Genomic DNA, 25192 nt, shown 5'->3' with positions numbered 1-25192 from the left:
TGAAACCTTTCCAGCCTCTTTACATACCCAGGCTAGCACCTGCCCTGTGCTCGAGCCATGGGTGTGTGACGGGGGCGGAAAGGACCTCGAATCCCTTTTCTCTTCTCTCAGGTTTGTAGAGCGTTTTGCTCACAACACCCCTGAGAGGTCAGCAGTGCGAGAATCGCCAGCCCCATTAGCCAGAAGAGAGAACCAAGGCTGAGCAAGGCTGTAAACAGCGGGTCTGGAGTATCTTATATTCCATTGTGGACTCTCCTGGCCAAAAGAGGCCTTGGGGGTCAGCGAGCCCTGCCCAGACCTGGGTCAGAGCCCTTGCTGCCTGGTAGGAGGCAAATGGGGCTCCAGGCTCTTCAGGGATGAGGAGCTCATTCCCCTTCAAGGCAGCGCCTGCCGCTTTGGGCCAGCTCCCACTGCAAGGAAGATCTGCCTGGCCCCCAGCCTATGTCTGCCCTTTGGGCAGCTTCCCTGACCCCCTCAGACAGCTCAATCAAACCAAACCACCTGGCCCGGCCTGGCCCTATGGCTGACCACGCACTGCCATATTGCATCTCCAGGCCCCACCCTCCCCCTTTGCTCCTGAGGGTTCTGGGTCATGGAGTGAGCTGAAGGGGACCTTCTAGGTCAAGTTCAACTCCCCCTCATGTTTAGGGTTAAGTTCCTGGGGCCCAGAGAGGAGAGCAGTCACCTGCGCCTTCTTCCCGGAGCACACTGCTTCTCCCCAATGTCCTGTCCTTATCTGACCTCTGGGTCTCTTCCGGTAACCTGGGCCCAGGAGCAGCTTCGATGTTTCCTTTCATGCTGTCGTAACCTGGAATTCTTCTAACCCAACACCTCGGAACATGTTTCCCATATTTCTCCGAATCCCTCATGGTTACTCTGCCTCAGAGGCCAGAGCCCACCCTAACCCTCATTCCATTCCTGGCCCCACTTTGGGTTTTTTGTTTGTTTGTTTTTGTTTTTTAATTAACTTATTTTGATTTATCAACAATCACTTCCACATGCTTTTGACTTTATGATTTTTCTCCCCCTCCCTCCCCGCCTTTCTCCCCAAGACAGCACACAACCTCATATAGGCTCTACATGTACATTCCTATTAAACATATTTTCACATTAGTGATGTTGTAAATAAGGATTAGAACCAATAGGAAGAACCATAAGAAAGAAGAAACAGAACTCAACAGAAGAAAAAAAAGAGCAAATAGTCTGCTTCGATCTGCGTTCAGACTCCATAGGTCTTTCTCTGGATGTGGGCAGCATTCCCCATCACAAGGTCTCTGGAGATGTCTTAGATCCTTGCGTTGCTGAGAAGGGCTGAGTCTATCAAAGTTAGTCATCGCACAGCGTGGTTGTTACTGTGTACAGCGTTCTCCTGGTTCTGCTCACTTCACTCAGCATCAGACCATACAAGTCTCTCCAGGTTTTTCTAAAGTCCGCCTGTTCATCATTTCTTATAGCACAATAGTATTCCATTGCATTCATATACCACAACTTGTTCAGCCATTCCCCAATGGATGGGCATCCCCTACACTTCCAGTTATTTCTGGCCCTACTTTGTGCTCCTTTACTGCCCCCACCAAGGATGGCTGGGGGCCGGTTCCTCTGGGGACCTTTCTTTCTGGCCCCCGCAGGGCAGATGCCCAGGGTGGGAGGCCTGGGCGTCCCATAGTCTTCCAGAGGAGCCGAGCCCTGCCCAGTCCAACCCAGAGCCTCCTTCTCCTGTACCCTGACCAGCAGATGAGGCAGGAGGGGGTCAAACCCTGAGGGTGGGTTGAATTTGCATTTCTATTCATATTTGTCACATGACCCTGCATAGTTGTATTTCATCTTTTGAAAACTGTTCACATCCTTTTACCCCTTTGTATTAAGAATTGGCTCCTGGCCGGAGATTAGCATCCATTTCCTATTTATCTGGGATAAGGGTCTGCCAGGAGAGCTGGCCCAGAGGTTCCTCTCCCTCTAGGGTTTAGCTGCACCTGCCTGGCCTTTAAAGATAAATTCTGGCCTTGACAGCTGTCTCATGCCCTTTTCCTTGCAGTAGGAGAATCATGTTTGGTCAGGTTTGGTGATGGGAGGGTCACCAACTGAGTGGTGGCCACCTCCTGCTTACTGGGTCTGTCCTCACCAACCTGGACTGCCCAGATCTGCATTCGCCGATCTTTCACTGGCTGTCAGAGTTGGGAGGGGCCTTAAGGACCAGCCAGGACAACCCCTTGGCTTTACACATGGGGAAACTGAGACCCAGAGAGGGTGTCACAGTGCAAATTTAGTGGCAGAGCTGGAAGAGGAGCCTGGGCTGCTTTCACACCCAGAGGTTCGAGGTTTCTCTCTACCCTCGTATGCCCATCCTTGTAAGGAGCCATGCAAGAGAACCTGGCCACCTGGCAGATCTCAGGGCTCAGTGTGAATAGAAATCAGTCCATCAATAAGCATTTATTAAGCACCACCTGTGGTGCCAGGCACGGTGCCATGTGCTGGGACCCAAGGACAAAGAAGGAAAGGATCCCTGCATGCTAAGACTTGTCTATCTGAGGGGCCTATGACGATGATGTCATCCCAGGACCCCAGGCCAGTTCTAAATGCTTAGGAAGCTTCTCACTGGTGTCAGCAGGGAGAGGTACTGAGGCCAGGGAATGTCTCTGGGCTGGGGAGCCACCCGGGCCTCCTCCTCCTCCTCCACCTTCTGCTGCTCCCTGGGGCTTTTCTGGACCAGCCAAACAAATGCCCTTCTGCCTTTCCTCTGTCTCCCCAGGGCTTCCTTTCCTTCACCTTGGTGTTCTTCGTGGCAGTGCAGGTGACCTTCTGGAGATACCGGGAGCCGTCCAAGGTGAGTGAGGCCTCCTCACTTTGTCAGACAGGCTCTGGGCTCTGAGCTGGACCAGGGGTCTGCTTGTAAATGTTTAACCACCAGCTCTGGGTGGGGCGGGGCAGGGAATGACACACCTCCAATGTTTAATCTGCATTATTAATGTTTTCGATCACATTCTCAAGTCTAGACAGTCCACAAACAATCCCTCAAGCCTGGATTTGAAACATTTGCTGATTTCTGAGGTTTAAGGGTTCACAGTGACAGTGCACCAGTGAGGGTGGGAGGAGGATCCAGCCCACCCTGATTGGATCCTTAGGGATCTGTGGAAACCACAAGGGATGGAAAGACTAGGCAGGAGGAGGGGAGCTCAGCACTTCTTCCTAGGGCCAACCAGGAGGGCTTCCTGGAGGAAGCAGGCCCCCTGGGTCACAGTGGGTGGAGAGGTGATGGGTGTGGCCACAGGTGGCGCTGACCTAGAGAAGCTCAGAGGAGACCCAGGGGCCTGGCTCAGGCTTCTAGCTCCACCAAGGGTGAAAGCATGTCTTGTCCCCCTGCACCTAGAGGCGCAAAGTATATCTTGAGCTGGCTCCGGATTCCTTCCTGGAACTGGTGATGGACCCCAGGGCACCATGCCAAGACTCAGCTTCCTGCTGCCAACCTGGCGAGAGCTGGGGGGGGAGGGGAGATGCCAGACCCTGGGGGGCAGGGACCCCTGGGGGCACAGGCAGAGTATGTTCCTTACTGCTTGGCAGTGTCTCTCTCCTCTGGGCCAGGGTATGGGGCTGGGCATAGAAGGCTGAGGAAATAATATTAACAGTAATGGGGAGGAGGATAATTGGAGAGACATCTGCCATGGTGGAAAGTGTGGTGGGGAAGAAAGGGGGTGAGAGAATAGAGAGAGGAGAGAGATGGAGAGACAGAGAAAGAGAGAGAGAGAGAGAGAGAGAGAGAGAGAGAGAGAGAGAGAGAGAGAGAGAGAGACAGAGGCAGACATAGAGAGAGAGAGAGACAGAGAGGCAAAGACAGAGAGAGACAGAGACAAAGAGAGGAGAGAGAGACAGAGAGCGACAGAGAGAGAGACAGAGAGACAGAGACAGAGAGAGAAACAGAGACAAAGAGAGACACAGAGAGACAGCGAGACAAAGAGAGAGGCAGAGACAGAGAAAGACAGAGACAGAAAGACAAAGACAGAGAGAGGAAAGAGAGAGACAGAGAGACAGAGAGAGAGACAGAGACAAAGAGAGACACAAAGAGACAGAGAGACAAAGAGAGAAAGACAGAGACAAAGAGAGGCAGAGACAGAGACAGAGAGACAGAGACAAAGAAAGAGGCAGAGACAGAGACAGAAAGACAGGGACAGAGACAGAGACAGAGACAGAGAAAGGAGAGAGAGAGACAGAGAGAGAGACAGAGAGAAACACAAAGAGACAGAGAGACAAAGAGAGACAGAGACAAAGAGAAACAGACAGACAGAGACAAAGAGAGAGACAGAGACAGGGACAGAGACAGGCAGAGAGATTTGGCCTCAACACCAGGAAGGCCTGAGTCTAAGCCCTGCCCTGGGAGGGGGAGTTTCCTGCCTGGGAGTCCTGTCTCTCAGTGAGATTCCAGGCCCAGACCCAGCCATCACCTGGAAAAAGCTGGTAACTCTCATTTCTAGAGTCTTTTGAGTGTCCCAGAGCTTTTGCTCACAACAAGCCCTCGTACAGATGAGAGCCTGGAGGCTCGGAGAGCAGTGTGCTGTGACCTGGCCCCAGGAAAGGCCCATGACGGCTCCATGGGGAGGGCGGGCTGTGGGTCCGGCGTGAGCTCCCTCCAGGCCTGACTGTGGGTGGCCGCTCCTGGGCCGGGTCGGCTGAGGCTCAGTACGGTCCTAGCGGAAGCTGGTGCTGAGCCTCGAGGCAGCCACCTGTCCTGGTCAGAATGGCCTCTGGTGACACCTCTGGGTAAACTGCTCTCCCCTTTGCAGAGAGGGCTCCATGGTTGGGACCTGGTCATGGTCTATGTGGCATCCATATGATCAGAACCTACATGGTGTCTAGAGGCCCGATCTGAGGAATGTGGACAGATGGTCCTACCCTCAGGGAGCCCCAGTCTGGAACATGGGGAACCCAACTCCAGATTGTGAGGAAAGGCACGGCTCTGCCCGAGGAGCTAACAGACCAGTCCCGTGTCCTCACCAAGGGTGAGGTGTGGGGCCAGAATCAGCCAAGCTCCCGAGCCTTCAGTGGCCCCTGTGGGCATGAGCAGAATGTCCAAAGGAAGCTAGAAAGCCTGGCCAAAGATGACAGGGGCTTGATGATGCTTCTGTTGCTGCTGGCACATGGAAAAGAAGGTTTGTGTGAGGATAGACTCAGGGATGATCAAAGTACTGGTCACTGTAGCGAGCAAGTCCATAACACATTCCATACTCACAACAATCCTGGAGGCAGGTGCTCTTATGATCCCATTTTGCAGATGAAGAAACAAACAGAGGTTATGTACCTTGCAGGATCACACAGTAGGTGTCAGAGGTCAAATTTGAACTCAGGTCTTCCTGACTCCAGGTCACTGTGGCACAAATCTGGGGTGTGCCTAATTTAAAAATTAGAAGGTGAGAAAAGGGAATGGGGCCAAGGTACACCATATATTAAGGGAATATGCTTAGGTGAGAACATCCACGCCCAAGATGGGTGTACATGGTGGAGAGCATTGGATAAAAATTGGTGGAGACAAAAATAGAGGTAATATTGCCTTGGAAGTGTACAAGAGACCGCCGGGACAGAAAGAGGACATAGCTAAGGAGCAGGCCTGGCCCAGCCACAGGGAACCACAGTGCCCAAGGTCCAGGAGAGATCAGCATGTCATTCCAGACATAGGAATGGGGGGGGTCCAGGGGGGATCAGCGTGTCATTCCAGACACGGGAATGGGGGTTAATTTGAAGCACATGAAGTTTGGTTGTTAGTCATGCTTGCATGTAGAAGGTAGAACTTTGGAACAAGGTCTGAGACGTAAGGGGACAGCCACACAGTGGCACTGTCTTTTCCCCTCATTTGTTCATTTGTATGGAAAGGTCAAAGGATTTTGAGGCAGCAGGAGAAACCAGAGTGCTTCAAATGCACACAATTCCTCCAAGACTGTAATAGTAAAGCTCCTTGAAATGGGTTTTTAGGGTAGAAGATTCCCTAAGAGGTTAAGCAGGCACCATAAGGACTTTATAACCTTAAGTCAAATAGAGGCTGCAGGTGAAGATGTCAGTCCTGGTAGTAGGAGGAAGAAGATTATAAGGCAAGCAAAGAGCTCTAATTAGTAGACTGTTCTGTTCTAAGAGAGCAAGGAGCACCCCAAGAGGCCAAGACTCTGGGGAATGGTGGGTCTCCCTCCTAAAGCAGAGAAAGCAAGTGTCCCCTAATATAATAACTGAGTGTTTGAGGGTCCTGCCGTTCTTAAAGACCTGGAGCTTTGCCTCTGGGCTCTAAGTTAAAAGAGAGATGGCAGCAGCTCCCCCTCCAGGGGGAAGAGGCGGCCCTTCAGCTGAGTGTCCTAGAGGCTGATGTCTGAGAGACCCAGGGCAACAGAGAGGTCACCCCTGAAGGGGGGCAGGCCTGGCCACCCCAGCCTATGTGTGTGCTGTGGGTTCTGGCCACAGAGCTTTCTGGTGGATCCCTGGTGAGTCTCCCAGGGTGAATAGTTATCCTGGGCAGGGGGAGGGAGGGGAGAAGGAAGCCTTCAATTATCCAGCCATCATCCTGTCTGTCTGTCTGTCTCTCTTTCTCTGTCCCACTCTGCATCTGTCTCTGCCTCCTCCTTCTGTCGGTCTCTCCTCTCTTTCTCTGTCTCTCTCTGTCTCTCTCTCTCTCTGTCTGATTCTCTCTGTTTCTGTCTCTGTCTCTTTCCATGCCTGTCTCTCTGTCTTTATCTCTTCTTTTTCTCTGTCTGTGTCTCACTCTGCATCTGTCTCTGCCTCCTCCTTCTGTCTGTCTGTCTCTCCCCTCTCTCTTTCTCTCTATCTCTCTCTGTATCAGTCTCTGTTTCTCTCTGTTTCTGTCTCTGTCTCTTTCCATGTCTGTCTCTCTGTCTCTATCTCTTCTCTCCCTCTATCTCTGTCTCACTCTGTCTCTGTCTGTTTCCTCCTTCTGTCTCTGTCTTCCCCTTTCTGTCTGTCTGTCTCTCCGTCTCTATCTCTTGATTTTCTCTGTCTCTGTCTCACTCTGCATCTGTCTGTTTCCTCCTTCTGTCTGTCTGTCTTCCCCTTTCTGTCTCTGTCTGTCTCTCCCTCTCTGTCTCTTTGTCTCTATCTCTGGTGACTGGAGGGGAAATCAGGGAAACCGGGTTGGGGTAGAGAAGACACTCTCATATGTGTCTGAGTGTATGATTGAGAAGGAAAGAAAAGCCAGCCTTGGTCTGTCACATGCCCTGGATTTCTGAGGAAGGATAAGCAGGGGCCTTGGAGAGTCAACCCAGGAATGTTGAGAAGCTCCCAAGAAACAAATGCTAAAGATACAAATTCAGATACAGAGGGAAACAAAGAAACAAACAGGATGCCCTAGTCAGGAGCTCACATTTATGTGGGTCTAAAAGATATGTGTAGAAGGTGGAAGTGGGGGAGGTGACAGCTGCAGACACAAGAGGGTGGCCCCGTCCGGTGCAGAGTGACCAGAGCCCAGCCGTCTGGATGCTGAGACAGAGCTGGCCAGGAGAGCCAAGGACAACAGGCGCAAGCCTGTTGGGGAAGAGGAGACCAGAGAAGGGGTAGGACCACGGCTTGAGGCAGATGGGATGAGGAGGTGGCTGGGAGGAAGAAAGCAGAGCTCTCCAGTTCTCCCTTTCCTCTCTCTTCTTGGCCAAGAAGAATGCCTTTGGGGCCGAAAAGAACAATGCAGGACAAAAGAGGCAGGCAGAGCCCTAAGACCAAGGAGGACGGTCACCAGGCCCGGCTGGAAGAGCGCTGGGTCCTGGAGCCACGGGCCAAGATACCCGAAAGGTGGCAGGCCAGAAAAGGATCTGGGGGCCTGTTCCCGACAGGGAGAAAAGCAAATCCACCAAGTCTGGGCCAGGGACTTCACCTTGGGCTCCTGCAGACCTTTAGTGCCTGCTCTTACCAGGGTGACTAGCAAATGTCTAGAGAAAGGCGGGGTGACCCCAAAGAGGCGGCACTGAGACCAGGTCCTCCTAAGCTCCCCTGAAGCCCTCTCTTGACAGCTCTCAGAGCGGGAGAATGCCCAGGCTCCCACGAAGCCTGGACTGGCCACATGATTGTACACTGGGGGGACTTGGGGCTGGCTGAATTAGGGGACCCCAAGAATAGTCCCTGGTGGCTACCTGTTCCCAGAAGCCCGGGCTGTAAAGGACTAGATCTGTAACGGGCACGGGCCTTCGTAGCGCCCATGTCTATGGGCCTCTCCGGTTTGCCGAGCACTTGACAGATAGGATCCCATTTGATCTTCACAACTCTGAGAGGTGGCTGCTGTTATAACCCCTACTTTATAGATGAGGAAACCGAGGCAGGCAGTGGTTAAGTGACTTGTCCAGGGTCACCTGGCTAGTCAATGTCTGAGTCTGGATTGGAACTTGAGTCTTCCTGACGCCAGGCCCGGTGCTCTATCATTGTGCTGCCTCGGTGAAGGAATGAATGAACCAGAAGCAATTGGTGGGATACTGGGGAGGGTGGTCCCTGTGTGGGTTGGGGTCCCCACATGGGCTGCAGTCCATGGAGGCCACTTAGGAGGTGTAGGCCCAGCCCCCCTGCTCAGGGTGCCCAGCGGGCTCAGGGCTGGCACTGCCCCTGGTGCCCGGCTGCTGCTGAGCAGGACCCTCCCGGGGCTGCTCAGGGCATTGTTCCTCTGGCCTTCCCTTCTGGTCTGGGCCAGCTCTGCAGCACATAAGGGATCCATCAGGGCCCAGCGGTGACTCAGCTGAGCCGCATCATACTCCTAGCCCCCATTCTATAGAAGAGGAAACTGAGTCTCCCAGAAGGAAAAGGCCTGGGTGGTGGTCTCCTAGAAGCAGGCCTCAAGCCCAGGGCTTCCCTGCGGACCAGCCCCAGCCCCGGGTGAGGCGAGGGCGGCCCAGGGAGGGAGGCCTGCCCTCCTCCCCATCCCTCCCTGCCGGCCTGGAGGTGCTGTCCGGCAGATGGGGGTGGGGCCCTCAGGAAATGCCTGGGGTGGGGGGGGGAGGAGCAGCTGTGGGCCAGATTCTTCCTGACACACTCACTTTCCCTAAAAAGATGCTTCCACAGAGAGAAGTCTCCTCCTCCCAACCTCCCCTCCCTCTCCCCCACCCCTCCTTCACAGAGGAGCCCAGGAGAGCATGAGTCTGGCCTTCTGTCCCTGCCTCCTCGCCCAATGCACACGCGTGCACACACAGGCACATGCACGTATACACACCCATGAAAATATACACGTATACACAAACATACACGCCTATACAAATCTACACATATATACATCTGTGTACACACACACACACACACAATACGCAACCCACATATAGACATGTAATACACAATGCGAACAGACATATATACCACATACATACCCACATACACAAATACACGTACACAGCACATACTATTCACACACTGCACACATGTACACATGCACACACACATACACATGTATATACAACACACCCAACATGCATGCATGCATGGATGTGCACATAAATATATACATGTACATACACGTGCACGTGGAAATACATGCATGTGCACACAGCTGGCCACAGCTGTTCCTGGAAAGCCCAGCAAGGGCTGGGGCAGGAAGGATGCCACCTGGCCCTCAGGTCACAAAGGAAGGCTGTGGACCTTTGGACGGCTCAGCCCTGCCTCAGGCCGAGCAGACAGATAGCCCTGCAGATTTACTGGCCAGAGAGCTGGGCCACTGCCCACTTCACAGGCCTCGGATTCCTGCCCCTCCCCCATCCCTTTTGGGGAGGATTTCATTTATAGAAAGCTAAAGTTTCCAGGAAGATGAATTTTTATCAAGTGAAGTCACAGAGCTTTGGCCATGTCATGAACCTTCTCTGTGACTCGTTTTCCCCATTTATACAAAGAGGGGATGGTTGATCTCTAAGGTGTCCAATGTCTGGCACCTAGTAGGGGCTTGCAAAAGGCTTGCTTGGTAGCTTGACTTTCAAGTTCTCCAGTGGATGAAATTTTGAGCCTCGCCTAGAACAGAGCCTCAGGGACGCTGTTGGTCCTTAGAACCCAGTTTCTGGATTTGTTTTGTCTTGGAGGGGGAAAGGGGGCTGCCCTTCACCCTCCCCCCCAGGCCTACCCCCAGTTGTTTCCACAGCTGTGATTTCATTAGCCTGATGTGGGGGTCACAGCTTGGTGAGCCCCTGCCTGTCCTCCCCCTTTCCCATCAGGGCCATGGCCAGGACCAGCCCCAAAGGTCCAGGGAGACCCCCCCTCCTACTCTGGCTCTGACCCCATGGCTTGCTCCCTCCCATCCTCTGTGGAGGGATTAAGAGGGGGAGAAGCAGAAGGCCTTGGGGGATTTCACAGATTTTGTGATGTGGTACAGGGGTGTGTGTATGTGAGTGTGTGTGTGTGTGTGTGTGTGTGTGTGTGTGTGTGTGTGTGCATGTGAGAGTGAGTGTGTATTAGAGCATGAGAGAGACAATAGAACTCACAGACCAGATCTGAGAAGCTGTCTAAGATCGCCCTCTCATTTTAGAGGAAAACCCAGCGAGGGAAGGACAGGGAAAGGGAGGAGAGGGGAGGGTGGAGAAGGCCTCTGTGGGTGGGGTTATCTGAAGGTCCAGGCCTCCTGAGCCCAAAGGCTCTCCTCGGCCCCACGCTACATCTGCTGCTCTCTCCTCCTTTGCGGGGCATCCCTCCGTGGCCTGGGTGCTCCTCACTGCCAGACATGAGGAGGGGCCCAGCGAGGGGAGCCCCTCAGCTGCTCACTAGGGTGCTGGCCAGCCTCTTGTGAAGATGCCGTAGGCACTCTAGAAATACTGGTATTTATCATTATAGATAAGGAGTGAGTTTGGACAGAAAATTTGGTTAGGCACCTACTATGTGCCAGGCATTATGCTGGGCATGTGAAGACAAAGAGAAGAACTGCCTGCCCTCGGGGAGTTTGCACTCTACCGAGGAGAAGTACCTTGTGGTGGACGAGTCAACATCACTTGTGGACCAGGCCGATGCCAAGCTGGCGCCAGGCTGAGGAGTCAGGAATGGCTCCGGAGCTGAGCCCCAGGGAGGGAAGGCCTCTCCGTGGCAGAGGTGAGGAGGGAGACCACACCAGGCCTCGCACAAGGGGGCCAAGACTCCTTCCACAGTGGCTGGCTCTCCCTCTCCCCCCTCGGGGCCTGGGCAGAGGGGCTCAGAGGGGGCTGCCGCGAAGCCCCTTCCAAACCCCACTGCCGCCGGACCTGCTTCTTGGGATTGGCAGTCACTCCTCAGGGCTGTGGACAGACCCCAGCACCGCCGGCCTCCAGAGGCCCAGAAGGTCTTAGCTGTCTCCGAGACGCCTTCAGCCAAGAGCAGGGAAGGACAGAGGGGCCATGAGGGCCCCGGCAGCAGGCCGGCCCTCCCGGGCTACACCACAACCAGGAAACAGAGATGGAGAGGGAGTCCGTGGTTGGGCCCGCCTTAATCACTGGCTCCTGTACCCCCAGGGCCTAGCACACGGTGGGGGCTGAATTGCTCATTAAGCAGGCTCACCAAACTCCCACGTGCCACCAGGCGGAGTGTGTGGACCACGCTCCTAAGCTGGCCTTTGGACCCTTGTTACAGAAGAAAAGCATTCCAGGGTGAATGTCAGGAGCAAAGGCGTGGAGGTGGGAATCTGCCCGGAGTGTGCCCGGAGAGGAGCTGAGGCCGGGAAGCAGGTGTAAGGGCCTCGAATACCGGGACTAGAGCTCCCAGAAGGACGTTCTTGCCTCAAGCTTCCCCTTCCTCAGACTCTCTGTCCGGTCCATTGATTTCTTCCTGGCAGGAGCTCTGCCTGGGCTGTCTCCCCTAAGTCCTGGGATCGATAAGAAATCAGCAAACACGTCCTCCGGTCGGCAGCTCCAGCCTGGGCTTGGGAGAACAGAAGAAGGAGGCGGGGATCCTGGACTGCCCTTCCCTGTTTTATCGGGGAGGGGTCCCCGGGCAAAGGAAAAAGCTCTGGGCTCCTCTTCCTGGTAGACTGGGGGGGTGCTCTCTGCCCCACGCAGCCTCTCACACCCCAGCTGATGACTGGCCAAGCGGCCACGGCGAGTCTCAGGGGCCGCCAGCCCTTCACTGGAGGGGGCGGTCCCTTCCAGGGGCCCTGCTTGGCAGGTCTTCCAGGGCCCAGGCACGGTCACCTCCCGAGAGGTTCCCAGGAGGCCCCACCCTGCCCGGTCATGGGCATCATTCGCTTTTGTTATAAGCCCCTCTGTGCCCAGCACCGTGCCTGAGGACGAAGCTGTGTTGTGGACACAGATCAGGACGACACAAGACAGGGAGGAGGTCAGCAAAGGGGGCAGAGGCGAAAGCAGGCAAAGTGCTCCGGGAATATGACAAGTAATAATAGTGACAGCTAACATTCACACAGCACCTACTGTGTGCCAGGCTCTGTGTGATCGTCATGGTAATCCTGGGAGGTGGGTGTTACTACCGTACTCATTTTATGGGTGGGGAAACCGAGGCCAGCAGAGGCTAAGTGACTTGCCCAGAGTCACACAGCTAGTAAGTGTAAGGTCTTCTTGACTCTAGGCTCAGCACTCTGGGCACTATGGTGCCACCTAGATGCCCAAGAAAGATCATTTTCATCCTTTTATGAAGGGGATTTGTTCTGTGAAGTTTGGACTCAGTCAAAGGGCCATGCTTGAGGACCTAGAGGGCCACTCTGAGGCCGCAGTTTCCCCATCCCTGATCTAGAAGAATCAGGGAAGGCTTCACTAAGAAAGCAGCCCCTGAGCTGGCCTCATAGAATGAGGATTTCAGTAGGTGAGAGGTGAAGGGAAGACTGTCCGAGTAGAGGGGAGAGGGCAGGACAAGCTCTGGAAATTTCACCAGTGTGGGCCTCAGTTTCCTTCCTCGAGGGAAATTAAGGTAAACTGAGGCCCAAGTTCTGAACACCATCAATTTATTAGCAAAGCTCAAATTTCCCAAAACCAGGGTCTCCTCCAGAGACTAGAAGGCAGCCTTGCGGTGGGGAAGACAGCACAGTTGGCTACAAAGTCAGAAGCACCATAGGCTGGGGGACAATGTGATTGACAGGCCCTCAGGAAGGCGGGCTTAGCAACACCCTCTCCTTCCGTCTTTTAGCTAGAGATTCTGATGGAGGGAGTCCACCCACAAGAATAGCTAGCAGTAGAGAGACAGCGGGCTTCCTCTGACTGGTCAAGGACAGCTGGTGGTCCAGAGGCAACAAGTTGCCTTTAATTAAAGTGATTTATAGGGGAACAGAACTTTGAAACTTAACTGAGGAAACGGACCCTCATAACTGAATTCAGAGAGATGTGCCTGAGGCGCTGCTACAGAATGGGAGAGAGACAGAATGGCATCACTTACAAAAGAGAATCGGCTTGATTTTTCTTAATTTCTCAATAAAATGTGTTATTTGTTCAGTGTCTTCAGGTGGCTATAGAAGTGATTGTAATGTTGGTGATGGGGCTGGCAGGCATGGGGATGATAGAAAGGAGCCTCTGTGGAGCGCTGAGGGCAGATGGGGCTCATTGGTGGGCATTGGGATGATAGAAAGGAGCCTCTGTGGAGCGCTGAGGGTGGATGGGGCTCATTGGTGGGCATGGGAATGATAGAAAGGAGCCTCTGTGGAGCACTGAGGGCGGATGGGGCTCATTGGTGGTAATAATAGGAGCTGGATAATGGTGAGAAGGAATGGGAAGAGAAGGGGGAGGGCAGGATCAGGGGGATCTCCAGTCTCAAGCCTTCCTGGCGGGTTCTGTTCACAGGTGGAGAACACCATGCTCGACACCTACGACCTGGCTTACGAACAGGCAATGAGGAACGTCTCCGACATCTGGCGGCAGAAGCTCGTGGCCATCCATGACACGGTGAGCCCTGGGCTGGGAGGGGCCTGGGGAGGATAGAAAGGCAGCTTCTCTAAAGTGAGAGTCTGTGTCAGAAATGGTTTGATTCCTGTTCTAAGGCCCAGGTGGCCCTGGAAAGTCTCCTTCTCCCCGGTCCTCAGTTTCCCGGTCTCTGAAATGAGGAGAGAAAGGAGTATTGTGGACTCAGAAGGGCGCAGCTCAGGGACCAGGCTGCCAGCATTCTCCCTCCTGGCTGGCCCGAGTCGAGCCCAGACAGGCCGGGATAGGCAGCTGCACACTGCTCCCTGGCCTGCCTCTTACTGGGGCCTCTCTGCCATTTCCAGCTTGGCTGCTGTGGAAAGAGCTCACCTCTCAGTGGGCTTGGACAGGAGGAAAGGGCCTTGTGTAGGGGAGTCCGGCAGAGAGAGGTACGGAGTGAAGGCAGGGGGGCTGCTGCCTTGGGTCAGCCGGGAAGAGGGAAGATTTGGGCCAGGCTTGGGGGGGGAGGAGAGTAGGGAGGACTCTAACCCTGCCTTGGCCACCCCAGGCAAGAACTGTCACACACGGCCCCCCCAGGGAGAGAGCACGAGGACAGTCCCCATTTTACAGATGAGGAAACTGAGACTCCAAGGCATTCGGTGACTCGCCCAGGGCCGGGCAGTGAGTAAGGAAGGGAGCCGGGTCTCCTGACACTGCCTGACTGGCCACGTACTGGAGTGGATGGACGCCCGGGAGGCTCCCTGGCTCCGGCCTGGCTGCCCTCTCAGTCCCAGGTTCTCTGGGCTCAGAGCCCTACAGTCTCAGAGGCCGGCCGGTCCAGCCTATACTTGAACCGGGGTCCTCTCTCCAGCACCCCTTGCCAAGGGGCAGCCACTCCCGGCCGGGCCACTCGGCCCTTCTACCTGATAAAGTCTGCCTCTCTGCCCCTTTCCTGCCCCTCCCCTTGCTCCCTCTCCCTGGGGCCAAGAGAACAAGGCTCACCCCCCTACCCAGGACAGGCCTGCTCCCTACCCCCTGCCCCCCACGTAAGGCTCAAGCTTTTCCTCTGACTGATGCTCCTCTGGCAGGATCTCCTTAGCATCCTAGCTGCCCCACCCCACCCCCCAAAGGGCCTCCAGAATCAGCAGGGCCTTCTCTGCCCTCATGGGAACTGTGTGTTATGGTGACCTAATGCCCCGTCAGTGCCTGGCACGTCTCAGCCAGCCAGCAGCCCCAAGTGCCCGGGCCCAGCTGAGGCGGGTTGCTGAGGGTGCAGCTGCAGGGCTGGCGCCGCGAGGACCCCTTTCCGGAGTGCAAGTCTTGGGTCCTGGGCCAGGGACTGGGACTAGGGGAGCGGGGGTGGGGAGGGCAGGGGGCACCACTCTTCCGACAAGGTGGGGATGTGGGCCAGGTTCTGCTCTGCTCAGCCTGTTTCTCTCCCTTTCAGGACTGCCTCCAGGAGATCAGAAGCTTCGTGAGGGAGCATCTGAGCTTGGTTACTCTCCTGTTCATCGTTATGCTGGCCTTCATGGTACCCTGCCCCCTCCGTGGCTCCCCACGTCCCCTGGCGTCGGTCCAGAGTAGAGAGCTGTGACCCAGTGGGACAGGGTTAGGCTCGGCCTGGGCTTAGGAGATGGCCCATCATGAAGAAGTCCTGTGATGACCCCTGCCCATCTCCTCTTCCCTCTGACCGGAGGAGGGCTTCTAAATCAAAGACACCACAAGCTGAGGGGCCTTCAAGACCATCCATCAGACCCAGGGCCTGCATGTTACAGATGGGGAAACTGAGGCCCCGGGAAGCAATGGGATTTGCTGAAAGCCACAGAGGGAATAAGGTCCCCTGACTCCCTTGGATCTGGTGTGAAAAGACCTGGCTCTGCCACTTATTGTGTGTGACCCTGAGTCAGCAACCCCCCTCCTCTGGGCCTTGGTTTCCTTCTCTGTAAAATGAGGACAGACCTGGACTCGCAGGTTCCTAATGTTTCTCCCAGCCCTAAATCCTCAGAATTCTCTCTCTCTGGGCTGGAGAAATGGAATAGCCCAGACGCCTTGTCCAAAGCCAATGAGCTGAAAGGGAGATGGCCCCAGGCTGGCCAAGCCCAGGCCCACCTCCAGCCACAGGGAAGGTGCCCAGAGGCTCTGGCCCCACTGCTGCCTCCCTGCTTCCTTCCCTCCCTCCCAAAGGCTACAGGGGTCCTTCCTAGAAAAGGCTCCTAGGATGGAGAGGTGGGAGGGACCTCCATTAGATGCTGATGTCCAGCCATAGGGGCCTTGCCTAAGGAAGCCCCCAGACAGGGAGGTCAGACTCCCCTGTCCCCTCTGAACTGCCTCCTGCCTCAGACCAGGGCTTCCGTAGAGAAGCCTAGGCTGCCCCCCTCAAACCTGGCCCCTAATGCTCCATCTCTCTTCTGCCCTTAGGTTTACGGGATGTTCCTCACCTCCTTCCTCTGGCTGACCATCCATTATGGCAGGAACCTGGACCGAAAGGGCAGCTACACACTGACCGCCCAGTAGGGCCTGGCCCAGGCTGACCCAGGCTGCTGCCAATGGGGGAGGCCCTCTTTCCTTCCTTCGGCCCTGCCGGGAGCAGACACCTCACAGGCTGCTGGCCACCTGAGGCTTAGCGGGGGGAGCCCTGTAAAGGTGGCTACCACCCACTCCCTGTGTTACCCAGGACATGCCACTCCTGCTTAGAGCCTCATTTTCCTCATCTGTCAAAAAGAACTATGATACCTACACTCTCTCCCTCTCAGGACTTTTATGAGAAAAGTGCTTAATGAACTCACGGTTCCAGAGAAGCTGAACAGTTGATAGCTGGGGCCGGCCCCCTGCCCCTCTCTGTCCCCCTGAGCTCCAGGTTAATCCAGCAACTGTGCTTGGCAGGCTAGAATGAGGAGTCTTCACCTAGGATCTCGGGCCCCTGGAGCTTCTGTGCGCAGATCCTTAGAACCTGCCATCTTTTGACAACTGCATTTTAATACAATTAGTTTCCTTTGTGTTTGTATGCATTATTACTATTATTATTATTATTATTTTGCATTTAAAAACATGGTGGTGAGAAGGGGTCCTAGGTATCAGAAGGGCCATGACAGAAAGAACGGATCTAGACTTCTGTTCTAGGAGCCCCCTTCACTTCTTGGTAGAGGTAGCCCCAAGTCCTCAGCTCCTCTTCCTCAAAGGGCCCCTCCACCACCTCCTCATGCAGGCGAGCCCTGCTGTCGTCCCCCCACGCCAGAGGAAGTGGTCAAGGGGACCTCAGCCACCTCAAGAAAAGGGAAGCTTGGTGACCAGCTCTGGGCCTGACTCGGTCTGGTCAAGCTCCTGTCCCTGACAGAGTGGTCGCTGTCCACTTGGGAACATGTTGATCCAAGGATCAGGGGCTCTAGAAAGGATCTCTTCTTTTGACCTTGCCTCAGAACCTTTTCCTTCCCCACCCCTACAGACTGAGCCTCCCCTTGGGACAGAGAAAAACATCAGTATGGAAACCTGGCCTGGAACCTCCCATCCTGGGAGTCGCTGCCTCTGCAGTGGCCAGGCTGTTTCTTCTTTAGGACCCATATCAGTCTTCCAGTGACTCGGTCCAGGCTCCTTCCTCTCTTCATCTGCATCATTACAGTCACTCTTTCTCTGGTTCTGCGGCCCTGCTTGCTTGGTTCCGGACCAGTTCATAAAATCTTTCCACATTTCTCTGAATTCCTCATTCCTCACCACAAGTAATATCCCCTCACACTCACGTGCCATGATTTCTTCAGACCCTCTTGACTGTCAGGTTCACAGCTTTAGGTCTGGAAGGGATCTGAGAAGCCATTCAGTCTAACGGTGAAACTGAGGGCCTGAGAGTTAGATGGTCGGTCACACAAGCGGTGTCAGAGCTAATAGTCGGACTCCGACTCTCATCTTTAATCTAGAATTCTTAAAATCAAGGTTTCAGTTTGGTCTGAAAAAATAGCCAAGTGATAAAAGCAGTTGGGTAGATACAGGCCTGAATAGAAGATAAATAAAAGCAGTGGATGATACCAACTGGTGTCAGACAGCAACAGTGAGGGCTCATGAGGGCTGTGGGGAATTTGGGAAAACTCTGATCACGCTGCTCCCAGCTCTTGCTATCATGAAAAGAGAGCTACTCTGTGCACTTTGGCACAGGGCAGACTCTGTTTCTGTCTTTGACCTCCCCGGGGTTGGTGGACGTTGGTGGGGTGCCTGGCTCAATGGGAGTGGACATTGTGGTCACTTTAATTGAGTAATTCTGGATGGAAATTCCGAATGGTTGGATCCTGTCAGTGAATCAGCCTGCCTGCCTTCCCACAACCCCACCAATATTGATTATGTCATCTTTGCCAATTTGCCCAACATGAGGGGAAACCATGGGGTTTTTGAATTTGTATTTCTCCTACATTTGTGTTTTCATGGATCTTTCAGAGCCTGCACACGGTCTCTTGAAAACTGTTCCTTGAGGCAGCTAGGTGGTGCAGTGGATAGAGCACTGGCCCTGAAGTCAGGAGGACCTGAGTTCAGATCTGGCCTCAGACCAAACACTTGGCACTTACTAGCTGTGTGACCCTGGGCAAGTCACTTAACCCCAATTGCCTAAAAAAACCAAAACCAAACAAAACAAAAAAACTGTTCCTACCTTTTGACTACCTGTCTGAATGTTTTTGGCAGAAGGCCATGGAGCAGCTACTCTCCATGACCACGAAGAGCCTAGCTATATCATGGGCTGTGTCTATAGGGCTTTCCAGACCACCCCTGCCTCTTTTCCCTATCAGCTGCTGGCACAAAAATGTTGTTATATCGATTGTGTTTCTAAGCAAGCCTTGAATGTCTATTCTTTGTGTGATTGTGGAATAGAGATTGATATGTGAAAGAGTTATTAGAGACCGCCACTGGGGTCAGAACCCCGTCCACGTTCTTTGGGATTTCATGATGGAGCCTATATTTGTTTTGTGGAGCGTCCCTAGCTCGAGTTGCACCCCCTTGTGAGCGGCCTTAAGATGTTAGCATCGATGTTGTTACCTTTGGGGACTCATCGGCTGCAGGATGGCTAAACACACCGTGATGTGTGAAGGCAGCGGAATATTTTGTGCCGCAAGAGACAACAAACACAAAAATGGGGAGAACCATGAGAAGACTTCCACGCACCGACGCCGAGCCAGGAGGTAAGACGGCCGAGGATGGTGGCAATGGCCCAGGAAAGGGGGTGTCACACGAAGCCACCAAAGACGAACATTGCAACATCACCAAGAGCACATGTGACTCAGGAGGCCTCCTCCCATCCTTCGGAGACAGGCCCCAGGCTTGGAGCAGTGTGCATGTGCTCAGATTCTGGTTTTGACCCAGGGCTCATTTTGCTGGTTTTGTCCTCCTTTTTTTCTTCTTTTCAAATTGTTATCATATGGGACGGCCCTAGGGGAGCCAGGGAACTGGATACAGGGTGAAATTTAGGCCATGTGCAAACAGAAGATGTTAACAAATATTTTATTTTTAAAAAGAATGAGTCCATCCCAAGGCTGTTGCCTAGAAATGCGAAAGGAATGAAGGTGGCGGACTTTGAGACAGGGGAGGCCACACAGGAAGTGTTTCCAGCCCCACCTGAGAATTGTGGCTGTGGAGACAGGCCTCCCACAATGGAAAGTTAGACCTGGGCTCTCCCTACTGCCTGTTCTCTGAGGAAGACAAGGTGATGGAGGAGGACGAGGCGCCAGGACATCTGAGGCAAGCATACGGCCACAGCCCTGTGCTGGGCAGCCACCATGGGCCTTCCCTCCAGCATCTCTCCTGGACGGCAGCCCTGCTCCCCAGAGGCCAGGGGCAGGCAGGCTGCAGTAGCCCCGGAGCAGAGTCCAGAGGAGTCCGAAATGAGGGTAAGATTGCCTGGAGGTCTTGAAGGGATTGTGTCAATGGTCATGCACACCCTTATGGCAGCCAGCGCAGCCCACAGCCAGCCAGCAGGACGCTCTGGGTCGGTGTGATGGGGACAGAGAGGCACATTAGAATTGTGTGGCCTCAAGGAGAAAGTTCCTCCTGCATCATCGCCGCTGGCAGTGGAGAGACACAGTCCATGTGGAGAACGCTGATGTCCGTGTCATTCGTGGAGCGCAGCCGGGCTGAGTCAGCACGGCCTGAGGCGGGAGCCGTGCTCCTGACCCTGGCCCAGCTGCTTCCCGAGTGTGGGCCTGGAAGTGAAGGAGGGGGCAGACTCCCCCCCCCCCAATGTTGAGCTGGAGACGCCCTAAGGAGGGTGTTGTGTGAGGATCTGGGGTGTCCAGACCCTCTCCCCTAACTGGAACCTCAGCCCTGATAGGAGCCAATTCTCGGCTTTTCCAGATTCTAGCAGAAAACTGTCCACAGTAAACTAAGTCTCCAGACCTGGGCCCCTTGGCCACCCACGCAGACAGCACAGAGGCCCACGAAAGATGGGGAAGGGGAAAGGCTAGCAAACACTGTGGGGATTCTGGCTCTTCACCTCCCAAGCTGCGGCCTCTGGTTTGTGACCTGGTGCCTCGTCAGTACCAAGCTAGCCAAAGCTTGGCCAGAGGCCCAGGAGGGGCATGGGACGTGCTGGAGGGCACCTGCAGAAGCCGGCTCACTGATTCGCCCCCTTTGGAGAAAGGGCCAGGAGGATTGCTCTGGCTGCCACGGACAGTGTCTGGAACCATCTCAAGGGAATGCTGGCTGGCGGCAGCCCCCAGAACCCGCCAGGTGATGCCTCATCACCCACGGTGGCAGCGCCAGAGAGAAACACAGACTGGAGTGAGCGGGGATGGGACAGATCTGACCAGAAGCATTCACTTCGACCAGCCTTGGGTAGCCGGTGGACTCTCCAGGCAGACGAAGGAGCAGACAGCTTCCATTCTTCCGGCTGGATTTGGCATGTTTGAATGAATGGCCCACAGCCTCTCAGGGGCACCAGCCACTTCGTAGGCCGATGGGCCTGCCCATCGATGCCAGGGGCACGGCACAATGGCTGGCACGTAGTAGGTGCTTACTGAATCCTAGTTGTTGACTGACTGACTAACCTGGACCACCTGAAAGTGCTAGCGTGCCTTGATGACATCAAGGTCTTTGGGGAGACCTGGAGGAACAGGAGAGGCTGGTGGAGGCGCTGACTCAGCTGGAGTCGGGCGGCGAGGGCCGATTCTGCAGGATTCCTCATTAGTGCCTGAGCTGCATTCCGTCCAGCAGGGTGTGAGCACTGACCCAGGAGGCTGAGGGAGTTCTAAACAGCCACACCCAGAGAAGAACTTTTCTGGGACCTGGTGGCTGTTGTCATAGATTGTCAAGGACCGTGCAGTGACTGCAAAGGCCTCCCTTGTGGAGACACAGCTGCAGGGACTCGGTGCCAAAATGCATAAAGGGAAGAATTGTCTGAAGCCTCCAGAGCCCTTCGGGGCTAGACAGACAGACTGATGGGAAGGGCCTTCAAGGCTCTGTTTAACCCTCAGCCTTGCCTTGCACCCCCGGGCAGACCCTCTGTTCTCCACAGATGCCACCCTGCTTGATGGGGAAGCTGTCCCGCACCAGGAGAGTGGGGGGCACCAGGGACCAGTTGCATGGGTCAGCAGGGGCTTGACCGGCAGAGTCTCATGCCTGTCAGTTCTTGGCTTGCAGGTGGGACAGCCCTGAAAAGGTCCAAGACCACGCGTAGGGAGCCAGATGCCAGATAGGGGCTAGCAGCGGTCTATTGACCTGTTCGTGACCACAGCCAAATTGGATTCTGCGTGGGAAGATGGGAGCCACACTGGCCACCATGATTTCAGCAGACATTGCGCGGCTGCGAAGGCCAATGCAGAGGCATGTCACCCAACACCGCAATACTGTGATACCAGAAGGAGGGGTGAGAGCTGTCGGTGACACCTAAGGAGCTGGACAACTACCGGGTGGCAGCATCGCCTGAGTCCTCCGCACCAGAGGCAACATGCCGAGCGCACATCACCGGAGCAACCTCGCCACCGCTGTCTGTGAGAACAGGCGGCCACGAAGGACCCGAGGTGGTGACTCACCCAGGTAAGAATTCAAACTCACTGAGGGCTGAGCAGCCCCAACCGTCGGCTGAGGGCAGCCAGAGAAGTCTGGGATGGTCATTCCATGCCATCTACCGTAAGCTGAGCTAGAACAGGGGAGGGCCAAAGAGCATGGAGGGCGACCCCAAGACCTTCAGTTTCAGGCGGCAGAAGGCGCCTTCCTGCTGAGACAATAGCAGGCGCTGTTGCTGGGCCAAGGAGGACTGGACTGGGCTGTGACTAGAGCAGCTGAGGCTAGGCGGGGCTGGCGCCCAAGAGCCACGATGGCTTTCCATGATGACTTCGGTCACAGGGGCCAAGAGAGGACCCTCCATCCAGAAAGAAACCATTTTATAGAGGGCACCTAGGTGGCACAGTGGATAGAGTCAGGAGGACCTGAGTTCAAATCTGACCTCAGACACATAACACTTACTAGCTGTGTGACCATGGGCAAGTCGCTTAACCCCATTGCCTAACCAAGAAAAGAAAGAGAGAAAGAGAGAAAGAAAGAGAGAAAGAAAGAGAGAAAGAAAGAAAGAAAGAAAGAAAGAAAGAAAGAAAGAAAGAAAGAAAGAAAGAAAGAAAGAAAGAAAGAAAGAAAGAAAGAAAAGAAACCATTTTATCGGCAGAGGATTGCTTCAGATATCACTGAGATGTGTGAAATGCGGGCTAGGTGTATACAAAAAAAAATGCTCCCAGCTTGGGCTGCGGATTTGAAGGCTATGAGTGCTAGCGGGGCTTCCAAGCTTGTCCGTGTTGGTTTCCTTTCTCTGGAAGGAAATAGTAAAAATTGAGTCGTATCGTAGTAATGGCTAATATTTTCACCAGAAGGGCCCCGTATTACCAACCCCAAACCAGGAAGTGCACACTGTTGTCAAAGTGGGGAGAACGTTTTTCTGGGTATAGACTCCCTGCCAGGATTTGCTTTGACCAAGGGAGAGGCTTCAGGAGTAAATACTCAAGGCCCCAGGAAGTGTGGGGTGCGAGGACCGCTCATCCACCTTCCGCGTCCACCTGATTCATCCAGGTCTCCCCTGGGACCCCAAGCAGCTGTAGGACAAGCAGTGGCCACACCCTGGGGAACCATCTCGGCAGACAGACTAACCCAATGGCCTCAAACCTGTCAGTGAGTGGGGGGGGGGTGTCTACCCCAAGCACGTGAAGGCTTCACCCAGAACGGGTGGGTGAGAGCAACTTGTCCAGTGCCCACGAAGCGGCCGATGCGGATGCTGCGCAGCGTTGGGAAACGTCAAGGTCATCCACTGCGTCCTGGGCCATTGCCAGGCATGTTGACTTTTGTCCTACCACTGGGCTTTGATGACTCGGAATGACTTTGCACGGCTCAGCCTCACTCAAATCCAGTTCACACACAAGTCAGGACATCCCCTGTGACGTCACTGGTCCTCTTCAAAAGAACACTGAACAACTCAAGGGCACGATGGCTTTGGCAGGCATCCAGAAGCCCAGGACCAGGCCTCACCATTCCCTAAATATGTCACCCCGCCTTGCTGAACATGGGAACTTTGGGACCCGAGCGCAAAGCTCTGCGGGGTCAACACGCATTGTCGTCATGCAATCCCAGAATGAGGCCTCTGGCCTTCCACCATCTTGGCTCATGTTTTGACCAGAACCTCTCCTGCCTGGAGCCCACGTTCCAGTTCTTCTCGTGAAGGAGGGGACGCCACTCCTAGTGCTCTGTAGACCTCTCAGTTGAGGGAGATGCTGACAGATGCCTACTGGCCAGCCACTATTTCAGTTCAGAGACACCACGGCAAAAGCAAGACAACAGGATGCCAGAGCACGGTGTTCAGACCTTCAACGAGGAAACGGCGTTCTGCTGAGAAGCCTTGACGTTCAAGGGACTCACGGCTGGGTTAACATGCCGAGCTGTTGAGAGACTGGGCAACCGGCCTGTTAGGCCCAGGGAAGAGAGGGGCTTTATTGGGATGCTTCACTGAAGACCACCCCGTGCCCATCAGAGAGTCGGCTAGACTTCCTAATGAGCAGGAGGGGAGGAAGCGTGGGCATTCACCTTGGTGAACACGGAGCAAAAGAAACATCCCCCAGTGGGACGGAGAGTGACCTCCACGTGGGCGCTGAAGGTGACGTTTTCAATGAAGGAAATGTGTGGGCTCTTCCAAGGCGGGAGGAACAAACCCAGGGCAGCAGCTCCTACGGTCCACACACACACACACACACACACACACACACACACACACACACACCACACACACCTGAGAGACAGCCAGCCCCTGTGTCAGCCCAGCATAGACACGCAAGTCTGGGATAGTCAATGCACACAATCTACAGTAAGCTCAGCTAGAGGACAGAGATCAATCAGGGGCAAAGAAACTAGAAATAATTATACACATATACCAGGTGTCGTGGCGCCATGGTGCCCAGAGCTCTGGCCCGGGGGTCAGAAAGACTCCTCTCCCTGGGTTCAAATCCAGCCTCAGACACTTCCTTGCTTGGTAACCCTGGGGGAGTCACTTCACCCTGTTGCCTCAGTTTCCTCATCTGTAAAAGAAGGACATGGCAAACCGCTTCGGTGTCTTTGCCAAGAAAACTCCAGATGGGGTCACGAAGAATCAGCCATGACCAAAATGACTGGATAGCAAACAAAACCACAAGGTGTGTGTGTGTGCAGGGACAATGTTAGAGACTGCCCGTGTGAAGTGCGGCCTGCTGTAAATGGTACGTGTTCATTACTGCGTGTGTGGGTGGGCCTATTTCATTGCTTTGCTATCATTTGTTTACATGTCTGTCTTAATAATAATAATAACACCTAACATTTACTAGGCACCTACTATGTCCCGGGCACTGAGCTAAGCATTTTTACAATTATTATCTAATTTGATCCTCACAACATAACATAGGTGCTGTTACTATCCCCATTCTACAGATGAGGAAACTGAGGCAAACACAAGTGACATGAATTGCCCAGTCACACAGCTAGTAAGTGTTAGAGGATAGATTTGAACTCAAGTCCTCCTGTACTGGGCTACTGAGCTGTCCACGGGATAGCAATGTACACTTGCTCATTGTTTATTATCACATTATATACATTTATTATTCCATATATGCTAATGCTTATTGTTATGTATTTTTTTTAAAATACAGGCATATTGATGGTCAGCTAGGTGGCTCAGTGGATAGAATGCAAGGCCTGGAGTCAGGAAGACTCACCTTCCTGAGTTCAAATCCAGCCTCAGACACTTACTAGCTGGGAGACCCTGGGCAAGTCACTTTACCCCTGTTTGCCTCAGTTTCCTCATCTGTGAAATGAGCCAGAGAAGGAAAGGGTGAATCCCTCCAGTATCTCTGCCCAGAAAACCCCAGATGCGGTCAGAACAGAATAACGACAGCCGACGGGCTTCTTGCCAACCTTACTATGGACTATGGTTACGCCTGTACTTTCGAGCACTGGGAGCAAACTCTGTCCTGCCTGTG

At 54.2% G+C, this 25192-nt stretch overlaps 1 protein-coding gene across 4 annotated transcripts in view; it reads left to right on the top strand.

The window, feature by feature from the left end:
- The window catches only part of TSPAN32 (tetraspanin 32), a 35820-nt gene extending 19077 nt beyond the window's left edge, over positions 1-16743 (top strand). The window contains exons 4-8 of one of the 4 annotated variants that reach the window (XR_013484215.1): positions 2750-2824; positions 13683-13784; positions 14105-14188; positions 14308-14424; positions 15187-15275. Coding sequence is in view for 3 of the 4 variants with exons in the window: in XM_020970891.2 (XP_020826550.1) it covers positions 2750-2824; positions 13683-13784; positions 14105-14188; positions 15187-15270; positions 16158-16253 (441 nt within the window). In the remaining variant the exon portion in view is untranslated. Of the gene's footprint in view, positions 1-2749; positions 2825-13682; positions 13785-14104; positions 14189-14307; positions 15111-15186; positions 15276-16157 lie in introns of those variants that run through there. The other 3 variants (XM_020970891.2, XM_020970892.1, XM_020970893.2) reach the window with 3 other exon arrangements.
- The last annotated feature ends 8449 nt before the right edge of the window (positions 16744-25192 follow it).

Source organism: Phascolarctos cinereus, unplaced genomic scaffold (assembly GCF_003287225.1).
Source record: "Phascolarctos cinereus isolate Bilbo 61053 unplaced genomic scaffold, phaCin_HiC Scaffold_9;HRSCAF=440, whole genome shotgun sequence".
In the NCBI taxonomy this organism is placed as follows: Eukaryota; Metazoa; Chordata; class Mammalia; order Diprotodontia; family Phascolarctidae; genus Phascolarctos; species Phascolarctos cinereus.
The sequence above is the reverse complement of the archived record's forward strand: the minus strand, read 5'-3'. Positions and strand labels throughout refer to the sequence as shown.